Here is a 13,456-nt window from a genome sequence, read left to right as displayed (position 1 = left end):
GGTGGGCAGTGACCAGGCTCCCCAGGGCAGTGGGCACAGCCCCAAAGTTGCCAGAACTCCTGGGGGGTTTGTATTATGCTCTGGGACACAGGGTGTGACTCTTGGGGATGGGCCTGTGCAGGGCTGGGGGTTGGACTACATGATCCTTGCGAGCCCCTTCCCACTCAGCACATTCTGGCATTTTGTGACACCAGCTGGGCTGATCCCTCTGCACAAGGAATCCCGTACCCTCCCAAAACTACTGTGGATGCTCCCTGTGTGGGGAGGGGTCCCAGCCCCACCCCAGCAGATCTGGAAGAAGGGGAGACACCCTCCTACAGGTAACTTGTCAATGAAGGTGGGTCCCCCACAAGCCACTTCCAACAGTGCAGAATTGGGGATTATAACTCCACTCAGGCACCAGTGGAGACACAAGGTCACTACGGCGGGGGGAGGAACTCTGAGGAGCCATTTAGAACCACTAAAACAAGATATAAAACAGCAGGATTTTTCTTTCAATAGAGTCATCTCATCCCCCCGATTGCAAGAGGGTCAACTCAGCCAAAGAAAGAAAGAAGCAAAACCCTCAAAAGATATTTAAAGGCCCCTGAACTGCTGCAAAGCAGCAGGATCCCCTCAAAAAGAGCTCCCTGTGTCCCTCTCTGTGGGTTCCCACTCCAAGTGCTGATGTCACATGTCCCCCCCCACACTCCCTCACATTACCCTCCTCAGGATAGGGGGGCACCACAGAAACTCCCTCGGTTTTTCCACACACCACATCTCATGTTTTCCAAATCCCATCCCATTCCCCTCCAGGTCCCATCACAACCCTCCCAATTTGCATCCAAGCCCTCCCAATTTTACCCCATCATCCCTGGGTTTGTGCATCCCTTCTCCTGCTGGTGACTCCCCCTAAGTGGGTTCAAATTGGATTAAACCATTTTGGGATGGGATTGAATCATTTCAAGTTGGCATGGAGCCATTTTGGGGTGGGATTGAGGTGTTATGAGCTGACAGATCAATCCCCCTCAGATACTGGACTGCAAAATGATGGAGAAATGTCAGTCGGTCTGGACACCTCCCATTTTGGTGAAAACTCTCCCAAATCCCAACAGAACCCTGAAATCTTCCTGAATATCCCTTTGAACCCCAAATTCCTGCCCCAATTCCCAAGAGAATGGTGGAAATTTAGATGTCTTTGTTTGATCTCTTCATTTTAACTTCAATTTCAGGTGATTTAAAAGATGAAGATGGATCAAATAAAATGAAATAAAAATAAACAAAAAACCCTAATAGTGTAAATGTGCGTGGGGTTGGGTTGGGTGGCCTTTAGAGAATTAGACTTATAGAATTATTTAGTTTATAAAATATCTCAAACCCCATTCAGGATTACTTTTGGCCACAAGAAGAACTGAGAGCAGGCGAGATTTTCAGGGTTAAAACTCAGCAAATCACCTTCCGAATGAATTTCACACATCAGTCTGTGTCCCCATGTGGGATGGTTTTGACTTAGCAAAATGCCAAGTAATCATTTCAGAGGAAAAGTCCCCCCATCACACCTGCCCCTTCACCCCCCCCAAAAAAAAAATAAACAACACACAACTGACCATAGTTCAGTAGAATTTGGTATATTAAACAGAAGAAAATAAAAAATTAAAACGCAAATCAAATACAAACTACACACTAAGTAAAAAAGATAGCAAGAGCAAACAGAAAAAAAATTCTACTTTCCTACAAAAGATAATAAACTGCTGGAGGGCGTTGGTCTCTCCCCAGGAGCTCTGAGCTTCACCCCAAGTCTTTGCTCATGCAGCAGGAAGAAGAAGGAAGACCCCTCGTCCCTCTCTTTTTCTATCTGAGATGACGTCAGAATATGGTAGGCAATATCACTGGTCTGTAGAAGTCAACTGGCCTGACTTGGTTCAAGTCAGCTGATTGTCCAAGGCCTGCACTAGAAAACAAAGCCTAAATCTGGGTCTAAATAAACCCATGACACCATGGATGTTCCTCTCCCTGTGTAAATTCAAGTGCCCACAGAGAACCAGGATGATGAGGAGAACACCAGCCAGGCGTGTTCCTAACGTGGATCACTGGGAATGTGGTTCATGAGTTCTGTTCAAAACGTGGGTCTGGAGATGGGTGATGGAGTTGGAGCAGCAGACAAAGCTCTTCCCACATTTGGGGCACGCACAGGGCTTCCCTTACTGGTGGGTGCGTTGGTGTCTGGTCAAGCTACAGCTCTGTGTGAAGCTCTTCCCACACTCATCACACTTGTATGGCCGCTCTCCAGTGTGGGTACGCCGGTGCCTGATGAGGTTGGAGTTGACATTGAATCTCTTCCCGCAGTCGGTGCAGCGGAAAGGCCTCTCCCCTGTGTGTATGCGCTGATGCCTGAGGAGAAGTGAGCTGGTCTGAAACCTCTTCCCACACTCGGAACACTCGTAGGGCCTCTCCCCAGTGTGGATCATCTTGTGGATGACAAGCTCAGAGTTCTGCCTAAAGCTTTTCCCACACTCCCCACAAAGATAAGGCCTCTCTCCCGTGTGGATACGCCGGTGCCTAATGAGGCTGGACTTGTCATTGAATCTCCTCCCGCAATCGGTGCAGGGGAAGGGCCTCTCCCCCGTGTGTGTGCGCTGATGGACAAGGAGATTGGAGCTTGTCTGACACCTCTTCCCACATTGAGAACACTCATAGGGACATTCTCCGGTGTGGATCTTCTTGTGATGCTTAAGGTTGGATCTGTGATTGAAGCTCTTTCCACATTCCTCACATGTGTAAGGCCATTCCCCAGTGTGGATGTGCTGATGGCGAGTCAGATCTGACCTCTGGCTGAAGCTCTTCTCACATTCCAAGCACTTGTAGCGCTTCTCCCTTCTTTGAAGCTGCTGCTGCACCACCAGGTCAGAGCTCTGGCTCAATCTTTGACTGCCTTCCCCGGACACGTTGGGTGTTTCCTCCTCGGATGTCTCTTGGCTCGGCTTGGAGCTCCTCTTCCTGTGGGATCGCCATGGCTTTTCCTCCCCAGTGACTTCCTGCACCATGGAGCTGTTCAAAACAGCCTCTGCTGTGAAGTTCTGCCCGGGGGATTTGTCCTTCATGCTCTCCATGCTCAGCTCGGGGCCTGGGGCAGGAAGGAACAAGGACACTCAGGGCATTTCCCTCCGGCCCACAGGGAAGGCCAAGGACATCTCCCCCAACCCGGCCCCGGCAGGACGGCGTCGGCAGCGGGGTTGTCCTGCAGCCCGGGCCATGCTGGGCTGGAAGATGCAGCACAAGAGAGGGGCAAAGGGGCACTGACTTCCTCCTCACCTGCCTGGGGCTCCCAGGGCATCTTCATCTTGCTTGCAACCTCCTTCTGCATCCTTTCAATGTTTGGAAAGGAGAAATCCTGTTCTGGGGTAAAAAAACAACATGTTAGCTCATTGGTTGGGGGTTTCTACTCTCAAATCTATCTCTAGAAACACACCCGCGTTTCAGTTTGAGATAATTTGCAAGGGGGAGTCACCGTGGAGAGGAGTCTCCTGCCCAGGATTCTCTACTCAGCTTTCTGCAATGTAGAGAGAGTGAACAAATACATCTAGATGGAAGGCGGAAAACCCCAACTCTTTACCAAGAAGAAATGCTGAAAACAACTCATGAACTGGGCTAAAAAAACTCAGGAGGAAAAACTTCCCAAGCCCAGCCCACTCTGTCCAGTCAAGTTAGTGCCCAGCCACCCCCTCCCATAAAACACATGTGGCCACAGCACAGAGACAGTATGGCCCCCCCTTCCATAGGATTCACCTTCCCCACACCCCAAAACCTTGGCAGGTACCTTGAGAGTCAGCACTGCAGTCAGGCTGTGCTGCTGGGACAGGCAGTCAAGCCAGTGGTCCTCATCCAGTGGTGTCTGTGGTCCTGTCCCAGTGGTGGTCACAGCTCAGATCCTTCCAGAGGGTGGTGGAAGCCCCAAGTGGGGAGCTGTGCTGGTTTAAAGGGAAACTGGCAGGAGAAATGAACACAACACAAAGGAGATTATAAGTCAGAGTTACAACTTAATGAAAATATTAAAAGAAATGCAATGGCACAAAGTGAAAAATTGGTTTTAACCCACAAAACCCCAGCAGTATAACCCAGCCCCCTGGGGCACAAGGACAAAGGGGTTTGTTAGCCTCTGTGCTGAACCCTGTGTGTCTCCCCCAAGTCCAAAGGAAAAGTCCAAAGTGGTAAACCTGTTGGTGCAGCTGACAGTTGCAGTCTGGTGGAGAGTGGTGGTCACAGGCTGGTTGAAGGTGGTGGTCTCCTCCTGTCGAGGTGTTGGTCCTCCTCTCAATCCAACGAGTGTCCCCTGAGCTCTTCCCCCAAGATTATGTACCCCAGGGAGCAGCCAGTCCCTCCCCCTGGGCGGGGAGTCACACAATGGGAGTCAGGGGGTATTTTGGAACCCTTGATGGCCCATTAGCAGCCACGCCCCCTCAGGCTGGGTGTCAAGGTGCTAACGACTCCCTGCAGGGGAGTTATCCCAGCTCTTATCTCACAGATGTCTTTCACACCCAGCTCCCAGCCTGAGGGGTCAGCTGTGCCCTGGGCAGCTGCTGCAAATGCTCCACTGTTAACAGTTTTTGGGAAATGAAGAGAGGCTGTGGAATACACAGCTTTGATCATCCACACAGGGATAAACTGGTCCCACCAGGTGAAATCAGACATGTAAGACAATTTTAATTATTTATTTAAAATTTTCAGGTACACATTGAGCAGCATCAGCCAAGTTTTCTAAGTGACTGAGGAGCCCTTTTCCTAAACTGTGCTCATCTGAGAGAGTTTCAAATCCCTCATTTTTGATTTAGTTTTATGGAATGATTCTCATTCAAATAGAGGGTTTTTTTTAGTCCATCACCTACAGAATTGCTGTTGTGGATAAGATTGATTATAGGAAAGCAGAAGAGAAGTACATGAAAAGGACAATTGAGAGCATAAGGTATTTCTTTTGTTCAGTGTTCTCTGAATTTTTATACTAATTTTCTTCTTTTGTGAAAGTGTTCAGTGTCCTCCCTCCAGTGCGGGAAGGTAAACACTCATTAAACATTAAAAATATTCTGCCTGAGCAAAGGCAGAAGTGCAAGACCAAGCCTCAGCCTGCCGACAGCTGAGGTTTGGCACTGGCTGCCCCAGAATTCCATAGAGAAAATAAGAACAATAATAATTTTAGGGTGGGATTGAGCCATTTTCAGTGGGATTGGGCTGCTTTGAGGAGACAGATCGACCCTTCTCAGCTTTTGGGGTGCAAAGCTGGGAGAGATGGAATGTTGATGGTTCAGGGCTCCAACACTCTCCAGCTGCAAAAGCAGTGGGTGCTTTGCTACCCATGGGCAAAGGAACCACCCAGAACCAGAGGGGGGAACACCCACCCCTGGAGGGGACAGGCTGGGCTTGGAGCTAGAAAAAGAAAGTGGGATTTTTTATGCTTTTCTATCACTACAGACAGGAACCCAAACTGCTCCAAACCTACTTTCCATGCACACAGAACTGCTCTAAACCCTACATCTACAGATATATTGATAAAGTAAATCTAATCTTCCCCATGGGGTGGATTAAAAAGTATTTGAGTCATCCTCACCTTCAGGGGTCAGGTCAGGTGCTGGACATGGGGGAAGCTTCTGGCAGCTGCTCACAGAACCCAACCCTGAAGTCCCCCCACTACCAAAACCTGGCCATGCAAACCCAATGCACTGCCCGGCATGGAACACCTGGAACGTGGGTCACCAGGTCTGTGCCCAGCATGGATCACCTGGAACGTGGGTCACCAGGTCTCTGCCCAGAATGGATCACCTGGGACATGCGTCACCAGGTCTCTGCTAAACAGGGCTCACAAGGATTTTTGGTTATCAAGTCTTTAACCACTTTGTCCACTGATGCTTGAGGAGATGTGAGCTGCTCTGAAACCTCTTTCCATAGTCCAAGCACTTGCAGGGCAGTTCCCAATGTGGATGTGTTTCATCCGCTTAAATACTGCAGAAAAAAAAAAAACAAATTAAGAAAAACCAACAATACTTAAGGTTCAAAAATTCCCTCCAAACAAAATTAAAATTTTACAAGTTAGTTGTTTATATCAAATCCTGTTTCTTTTTTTTTTTTTCATTGCCTATATTTTCTCTTTTTTTTTTTTTTTCTTTTTTTTTAATTGCTAAGAGGTCCAGAAAGAGATATAAAAAGGTTGGGGAAAAGCCAGGGTTGCTTTTAGAAGCAAAGAAAAATCTTACCACCAGAAGCTACTTTTTTCCTGAGATACCCTGTGGGGGAAAGCAGTTTCTACCTTTTTTTTTCCTTCTGTTTCTCTGTCCCTTGTGATAGATATCTCTGGCCCCAAGAGGCTTGGAATGCTGTCTTTGGATATGTAGAGTTGTTGCTCAGGAGAAGCTGTTTTAGCCTTTCTGGGCTGAGCAAAGTGGGGTCCTTCTGAGGAGGTGAGAGCGGAGGAATTAAGGAGAGATTTTCCATTATGGTAACCAGTTTGCTCTCTTTCCTTTTCCCCCCCCTGAATTCTCAAGTTGCCTTCTCTGAGTTTTCATAGTGTTCCAAAAGGTTTGTACGTGATTTTTGGCAGGCAGCTACGAGCCCAACAGCAGGAACCTTTATGGCAGGCAGGCTCCAGCAGGATGCTCTGGCAGGAAGTTTGTTTGGGAGCTTTTAGCAAAATGTTGACAGAAAACCTTTCAATAGGATGTTTTTGGCAGAGAAAGAGTGGAGGAACATTCTTCCTTGTATTTCTGTATTATGTGAGTGTCAGAGGGGACACACAGGAGTCCCCGCTGATCCATCCTGGGGCTGGTTCTGCTCCTCCTAACAGGGCTCCCCCAGAACTGTTCCCCACTGCCCCGCAATAGTCGGGACTGGTAAGAACTGGGAAACTCTACTGGGAACAGTGGAATCTGGTAGTGGTAGAAAAAAGCAAGGCACTGTAGGGACATGCAACCCCTCCAAAAACAGCGCAGGGATGGGGGTGGTTGGTCCATGCTGGGCCCGATGGCACGGGGAGGGTCTGTGGCTGCTCATGGCTCAGGAGCTCTGTGGGGAGAGAAAAGGGGGTGACACTGAGGTGGGGGATCCCCTGGGAGGGCACACATGGAGGTCAGGGACAAGACCCCAGCAACACCCTCCCTTTCCGGCACAGGGAGAAGCCGAGCCCCAGCACCAGGAAGATGAACCCAACAGAAGCCTCTGATCCCTGTCAGTGTCTTCTTCAGGCAGCACGTTGCAGCTCTGGGAAGTCTGGGGGGGTCTGGAGCTTCCAAATCTTCTCATTGTGCCTCCAAGACATCCCCAAACCCCCTCCCAGTTGCCCTCAGCTCACCCAGGACCACCTGGAACCTCTTCCCAGCACCTTCAGGATCCCAAAACCCCTGCCCCCATCACCACCAGGATGATCCAACCTCACTCCCAGCACCCTCAGGACTCCCCTAAAATCTTTCCAGTTTTTTTTTTTCTCAGCCCACTGAGGACACTAGAAAACCCCTCTCAACCCCTTGAGAGCAAAACCTGGATGGTCCCTCTCACTCCCCAATTGCTCCCTGGACCACTGAAAAACCCATTCCAGTACGACAAGTCTCCCATCCACCTTCCCAGTAATCCCTCAAGGACCAGAAATCCCTCCCAGTTGCTCCCATGGCTTCCCATACCCCCCTCCATGACTCTGTAAACCTCTTCTGGACCTGTCCATTCCCTCCCCAAACTGCCCTGAATTACCAACAGGCTCCCCAAACTGCCTGCCAGTTTCCCAAGGCTTCCCCTATCCCCTTCCCAATTAGTCCCAGGATCCCCAGCCTCCCTCCAAGTTGCCAGGCCATACCCCAGTCCCAGGTGAGGGGGTGCTATAGGCTGATGTGTCCACCCAGCAGGTGAAGGTGATCCTTCCTGGGGGGGGATTTACAGAATCACCAGCAGCTGGTGGGTCCAGTCCTTATTAGGGACCATGTTGTTGGCCACCAAGGGCTCTGAGGGATCCTGCCCACCCTGAAACAACCTCACCTGCACCTGGGCAGGGTAGAAATCCATCCTGGAGCAGAGCAGGGGCCTGGGCAGACTGGGAGCTCAACAGAATCAGTGAGGTGGAAAAGCTGGTGGGCACTGGGAGAGAGGCAAGGGGGCTGCAGGGACACTCAGAAGGACTGGGAATGGTCTGGGAAGGGTTGGGAGAGGCACTGAGAGAGACAGGGGACATGGGGTGACACATGAGGCTCCCTATTCCTTATTCATTTCTGGGGACTCTTCTGTCCCCCTTTCCCAAGCCCGGACCTGCCAATCTCTGCTGTTTGGGCAGGATCGTTTCCCACGGTGGGGCTCCTGGGTCCAGAGGAGGAAGGAGAACATCAGGTTTCATCCCCAGGATTGTGTCAGGAGGTTCAACAGCCTGGGGGGTGTGTGGTGGCCTGGCAGGTTTCTCTCTGCCCTTGGCTGTGGGGTCTGCAGGGAGCAGTTTTTCCTGCCCTGTTTGCACTGTGGTGCTGCCCCACTGCTGCACCCCTGGGCAGGTGGATGTTTCTGACCTGAGGTGTTCTCATACACACCAGACATGCATGAGGGGCACTTAGGTGTGTTCTCCTTCCCCAAATTCTGTGTCTTGGACATACCTGGCCCTTTCCTGGAGCATCTCCTGCAAAACTGGGTCCTTGCCTGTTTCCACAAGAGCAGAAAAAGGGTCATTTGCAGTGGCACTTCTTGGGGGACCTGCCCTGGTCCCTGTGGCTCTGCCTGTGGGGACAGGGAGGATGTGGGGATGTTTGCTCTTCCAGGATCCCAGTCCTTGTGGTACAACTCTGTATTTGGTATCGCAGTGAACTTCTCTGATGAAGGCTGAAAAAGATTTGCAAGTTTGAAAGATTCCCAAGTAGGTTGATAGACAAGGAACAGAGCTGCATTTTGGAAGATATGAAAAAAACTAAATTTCTAGATTTATCAGTAGCAAGACAGGGCCCACCCAAGGCCTCAGGCTACATACTGGGTCATTACAGAACCCTGGGAGACACAGGAATGTTTGTGTCTCCACACTAATGACTCAGCTGTGATAACTGTGATAACTCCCCTCTGGAGAGCCATCAGCACCTTCACACCCACCCTGAGGGCTCATCTCTGCTAATGGGCCATTGGGGGCTGGAACAATAGGCAGCTCCAATAACCCAGACCATCAAAGACTCCAAACCAATCCCATGACTTACAGGGTCAAACCACCCATTCTGAAAGTCCCCACCCTGAATGAAGTACTGGGCATTCCCACTGGAATCTGAGCACCAAAAATCATTGGGTTTGGGGATTTCTGGTCACTATTTCATAGAATGTATTGTTGTCCTTCCTTTAAAATTTTCTTAGTCACTCTTCTGTGCTGGGGTGGAGGTGGCAGGAGAAAATGCAGAGAAGGAAGGAGTGGATACACAGAAATCTGAAATAATCCTGTCTTTGCAAGAGTCAGACAAAAACTTGTTTTTTCCAGAAAAAGTAAGAATTAGGCCAAAGTCTGCAGCAGGAGCATTGCTTGCTGCTGAGCTCCAAGACAGGCTGCAAATGGTGGCACTGCTTTGCTGCTGAGCATGGGCATGTCTGAAAGATTCAGATGGAGCTTTGGAATGTGCAGAAGAGAGGGAGAATGTTACAGGGAGATTTGCAGGATGTAGAACCCGTAACAAAGCCTTGTAACTCAAACTTCCTGTGTTCGGGGAGGAGCTGAGAGACAGTGAGCCAGTCTGTTGTTGTGAGAAAGAGCAAAACATCAGGTTTGCATTGACAGCTGATGATGAGGAAGGAGCAGATTGACCCTTAATTCAAGTTGAAACCACCAATGTGTGCCAGGGTCAGCAAAGTGCTGCTAAACTGGCACCGTGTGTGGCTCCCAAGATATCAAAGCCTGGCCCTGGATCAGGGGAGATGGAAATGCAGTCACTATTAATGCAGTGGGATGCTGAGGGGCTGGAGCCACTTCCCAGATAGCACAAAGTTAAACCACTGGAGCAAACACAGCACGTGTTATCTGCCCAACTGATAAGGTCAGTTCATGGCTCCAGGGTGAGGAGCAGAAACCTCCTAAAAACGCTCAAAGAAACCCAGCACAAGGGGCAGGTCTTGCTGAATTTTTACAATCAGTCTCACCGCCTCTGAACAGGAAATTAATTGGAGAAGACTCCCTGAAAAGATGGGGCAAATAACAACAGCAGTGCAGGGAGCACTGCATGGAAGAGGAGTTAAAACTGCACCTGAGAGATCCCAAGTTCATGCAGTTGAACCATTTGATTCACTAAGGAGTAGCTTTTTGGGTGAAGTTTCTTTAGTTTTCTATTTCCAGGAATTCCAGCACTCCCCACTGAAGATCAAAGGAACCAGCTGGGACTGGGGGAACTGCCAGCAGATGTGCAGGAGAAGGCTCACAGAAAGCAGCCAAGGGGTGATGAGCACCTTTCTCTCAGGATGTGTCACCTTGTGACTGTCAGCATTTCAGACTCCAGTTGCTGCTTTAGGAGCATTATTCCAACCTGCCTTTCAATAATCAGTCTGTCCTGGGTGAAATTTCCACTTCTCTTTTTATAGGGACCTGCCAACAGGTGAGATGGAGCTGTGTGGAACCAACAAAACTTTTAATTTCCCCGTAAATATTATTAAATAATATTTCTTGTGGTTTGTTTGTGTTTTCATTGAGAGGGATTCATTGGGAGGTAAAATATTAGCAGGACATTATAAAGCAAACATTTTTATTCATTCTTATTGAATTTTGCTAAATCATTTTTTGTTTATACTAAAAAAGAAAGAATGGAGTGGAATAATCTCTTAGTCTTCTCTTATGGAGAGATACTTTAAATTCAATCACTTGAGAACTAAAAGAGAAAACCCAGTTTAATTTGTGAGTTTCTACAAGAGATTTTGCATGTTTGTAATCATACAAATAAGTATCAACCTTCCCAGAGTTTTTCCTTAGAAAGATTCGGATTTATTATCATAATTTGTCTAAATCTTACAGAGATTTTGACTTGTGAACTAAAAGATCTTAACAGAATAAAAGAAACTATTCCATGGGAAATGGTTGAAACCCCCTTCCTAAATCAGAAGGAGTTTCAGCTTTGGACTGCAAATGGGACAAGGATAAAATGCAGGAAAACCTTTCCCCAGCTCCCAAGACCTGTGACCATTTTAGGAAATACTTGCACTCTGCACCACTGACATTACTCAGTTGTGGGTGCAGCTTTGTGGAACATTAATTGGAAAGGAATGTTGTGAAGGTAAATTGTGACAGAGAGAAAAATCCCAGAAAATCCGACCTGGACTCTGTGTTTTGGGGGACCCTCAGCACCAAGGAGACAGCAGATCCAGACCCACAGGACACCACTGGGTTCCATGGAGTGGGGATACATTTCCTGTTTTAACTTTTCTCTGTCACCCTCTTTCCCTCCCCCTCTCCTTTTCCCTATTTCTTTCTATTTCTCTTCCTTTGCCTCACATTTACCCTAAAATAAAATCCATCCTCTTGACTTTGGCATCTGGTCCTCTTTGCACCTTAATTTGGGCAGAGACATTTCTAATAATTTTAATAACTGGATGATAACCCCAATCAGAGCCCCTTCACAGCACAGATGGAGAGAAAGTCCCCACAGTGCACCTGAGAGGTGTGTCAGGGGAAACCGTGTGGATCAGTCCTGTCTCAAGCAAAGGCAAACCCATCTGTGGGATTGATTTTGCTCAAGGACAAAGTTTCACTTGGAGGGTAATTCAGAAAAATAGGGAAACATGGTGTGTACCTGAAGAGGACCTATTTTTGGTGTGAAACTGCCTGTTCCATTGTTCCTATTTGTGTGTAATATTGGATAGAGAGGTGCAGAGTTAATGTGTTATTCAGAGCATACTGGGGAAAAGGAAAAAAAAAATAGAAGGGAATAGAGTGGTGGAAAATGTCCTGGGTGACACAAAACTTCTGGTATCCTCCTTCTCTTTCCTCTGCTCCCAAAATATTCCTGCTAATTGGGAGTGGGAGAGAAATTTGAGATTAAATAAGGGTGGTCCTGTTCTCCTGGCAGAAGAATGTGTGCCCAGGTGTGAAAGGCTGGAATGCTGATGACTCAGGCAGTGCAGGTGGAGCTGATGATGTGCAAAGTGACCCCCAAGGTTCTGAGGGTGTGCACACCTGCCAGCTCAGGCTCCAGGTAGGTGTGTTTTTCTTTGGCCTTGCACAGGGACTGAGCTGTGATAACTCCCCCCTGGGAGCACTGAGACAATTCCCACACATGACCTGGAGATTTTCACCTCTGCTAATGGGCCATCATGGATCCAACCTATGTTTTTCTCTCCATCTTTTAATAACAGGATTATTTCAGATTTCTGTGTAACCACTCCTTCATTCTCCACATTTTCTCCTGACACCTCCACCCCAGGGGCAGAAGGCTGGCTAAAAATTTTTGAAAGGACAAGAAAATATTTTCTTTCCATTGGCTGCCCAGCACAGCCATGTTCACCAAAAGATCCTGCCGAAGGAATCTGAAAACCTCCCTCAGAGAGAAGCTGAGACAAATTTTCCAAGAGTTCAGGAGTCCCTACAGAAGAAAAGGAACAGAACTGCATTTTGGAAGATATGAAAACCCTCAAATTTCTACATTTATCAGTACTAACACATGGCCCACCCAAGCCCTCAGGCTACATGCTGGGTGTGAGAGATCCCTGGGAGGCACAGGAATGTTTGTGTCTTCACACCGATGACTCAGCTGTGATAACTCCCCTCTGGGGAGGCATCAACACATTCACACCCACCCTGAGGGCTCATGTCTGCTAATGGGCCATTAGGGGCTGGAACAATAGGCAGCTGCAATGATTCACACCATCAAAGATTCCAAAAATATCCCATGACTTACAGGGTCAAATCACCCATTGCGGAAATCCCCAGCCTGGGTGAGGTGCAGGGCATTCCCACTTGAACCTGAGCATGTCAAATCTTCAGGGATTGGCATTTCTGGTATCACTATTTGGATCCAGAGGGTGACTAAGACTTTAACAGAACTGCAACAGCCACTCTTGACCAGACTGTGACCATCATCCTCACCAAAAGGTTTCCTTTCCTTTTCCTGTGAATTCAGGGATACCACGTGGCACTCAGCACAGGGGCTAATGAAGACCATAATGTTCATGTCCCAGGGGGATGGGTTATACAATTGGTTTATTGAAGGTTCAAAGAAATGTTTTTCTGTATCATTGGATTTCTTGTAATCTTTCTAGTAAATTACATTTCCGACTTTTCAACTTTCTTGACTCAGGTTAATTTCTCCCTTACAGCATAACCTTTAACCCTGTGCCCCAGGGCATCATCCAAAATCTCCTGCAGCTCTTTCAGCCTTGGGGCTGTGCCCACTGCCCTGGGAAGTGTCCGGAGGCATCTCCTAAAGCTAGCCCAGCCCCAGTTGATGGGATGTTTGAGGAGGAGGCTGTTGGGGTCCCTTTGGAATAGCTGTGGAGCCGGGGAGTGCAGGCCGGG

At 48.4% G+C, this 13,456-nt stretch overlaps 2 protein-coding genes across 2 annotated transcripts in view; one reads left to right on the top strand and one right to left on the bottom strand.

Moving 5' to 3' along the window:
* The window catches only part of LOC139684162 (uncharacterized), a 1,455,962-nt gene that overhangs the window by 1,214,998 nt on the left and 227,508 nt on the right, over positions 1-13,456 (top strand).
* LOC139684161 (uncharacterized) overlaps positions 1-13,456 on the bottom strand; it is a 1,434,678-nt gene that overhangs the window by 1,255,146 nt on the left and 166,076 nt on the right. Inside the window, 1 exon segment of the mRNA XM_071579762.1 lies at positions 2,142-2,856. Coding sequence (XP_071435863.1) covers positions 2,142-2,856 — 715 coding nt within the window.

Source organism: Pithys albifrons, chromosome 33 (assembly GCF_047495875.1).
Source record: "Pithys albifrons albifrons isolate INPA30051 chromosome 33, PitAlb_v1, whole genome shotgun sequence".
Lineage (NCBI taxonomy): Eukaryota > Metazoa > Chordata > Aves > Passeriformes > Thamnophilidae > Pithys > Pithys albifrons.
This window is presented reverse-complemented; position numbering and strand designations above follow the sequence as displayed.